The sequence below is a fragment of the Apteryx rowi genome, unplaced genomic scaffold (genome assembly GCF_003343035.1).
Source record: "Apteryx rowi isolate R43461 unplaced genomic scaffold, aptRow1 scaffold_530, whole genome shotgun sequence".
In the NCBI taxonomy this organism is placed as follows: domain Eukaryota; kingdom Metazoa; phylum Chordata; class Aves; order Apterygiformes; family Apterygidae; genus Apteryx; species Apteryx rowi.
Genome location: NW_020450795.1, coordinates 452,529 through 453,763, shown reverse-complemented (window position 1 = coordinate 453,763; position 1,235 = coordinate 452,529). Strand labels below are relative to the sequence as shown.

Below are 1,235 nucleotides of genomic sequence, written 5' to 3'. Positions count from 1 at the left end.
CCCGCCCGGGCGCTCACCTCACCACGATGCCGACGAAGAGGGCGATTCCCAAAAGCAGGCTGCCGCCGGCCATGAGGAAGGCGTAGGGGGCCGCCCCGGAGCGGCTGCCGGCCTCCGCGAGCCCCCCTGCGGCAGAGGGGGGGGACGGGGGTGTCAGCGGGGCCTGGCCCACGGCTGGACCCCCCCACACACACCCCCACCCCGGGACCCGCTCCTCACCGTCAGCGGCCTCCTCGGCCGGTTCTGCCCCAAAGAGCTCGGGGGGCAGCGTKGCCCCGTAGCCGTCGGTGCCGTCCTCCGCCGGGAACTGCACGAGAGGGGGGTGGTGGGAGGGGGCGGCCGGTGTCCCCCCCCCACGGGCACTGCCCTCCCGGGCCCCGTCCTACCTGCGAGCTGAAGGGCCCCGGCTCCGACGCGAGGTCTCGGGGATCTGCGCGGCGGGAGGGTCCGTGAGGTCCCGGGCACGGCCGCGGCCCCCGTGTGTCGTCGTCCCCCCCCAGCAGCACCACCGCCACCCCGGTACCTGTCCAAGGGGTTCCCACCGCCTCCCGGCTCCACTCGCTCCAGGCGCCGTGGCCGAACTCCTCCTGCGCCCGCACCTGCACCACGTGCCGGGTGCCCCGCCAGGCGTCGGCGATGTCCAGCGACGTCTGCGTCACCTGGTCCACCTGSGGGGGGACGGATGGACGGGGGGGGCGTGAGCCCACGGCCGCCATGGGGACCCTCTGCGCCCCGGCGGGTCGGGGCCTGTCCCCGCGCCACGGTGCCGCGGCCGCGCTCACCTCCGTGAAGGTCCGGGCGGGCTCGGGGCAGTAGCGGACCTGGAAGCGGAGCCAGTAGAAGCGGGGGTCCCAGGAGGAGGGATAAGCCCAGGCGACGCGCAGCCGCTGGGGCCAGCGCTCCAGCGCCCGCACCGTCACGTTGAGCGGCGGGTCCGGCTTCACTGCGGGCGAGGGGAGAGGCAGCGGCGGTGCCGGGGGCCCCCGCGGCGCCCCGGGCGGCCCCAGCGCGGGCGGCACTTACGGACGCCGCTGAGCGTGATGATCTTGTCCTCGCCGGCCGCGCTGCCGGCGCCGTTGCGGACACAGGTGGACACCACGAGGGGCTTGTTGTCRTCCACGCCGGGGGGCACCTTCAGGCGGCAAACGAACTTCTGCACCTTGGAGAAATAGCGGCACTGCTGCTCCGTGGCGTTCTCCGCCGTGAACCTGCGGGGACGCGGCTCAGCCGGGGCC

General features: G+C 75.6%; 1 protein-coding gene across 1 annotated transcript in view; it reads right to left on the bottom strand.

Moving 5' to 3' along the window:
• Window positions 1-13: 13 nt before the first annotated feature.
• The window catches only part of IL6R (interleukin 6 receptor), a gene marked incomplete at its 5' end in the record, with an annotated part of 1,690 nt that continues 468 nt past the window's right edge, over window positions 14-1,235 (bottom strand). Inside the window, 6 exons of the mRNA XM_026080911.1 lie at window positions 14-126; window positions 220-307; window positions 387-430; window positions 524-668; window positions 783-943; window positions 1,024-1,221. Coding sequence (XP_025936696.1) covers window positions 14-126; window positions 220-307; window positions 387-430; window positions 524-668; window positions 783-943; window positions 1,024-1,221 — 749 coding nt within the window. The remainder of the gene's footprint in view (window positions 127-219; window positions 308-386; window positions 431-523; window positions 669-782; window positions 944-1,023; window positions 1,222-1,235) is intronic.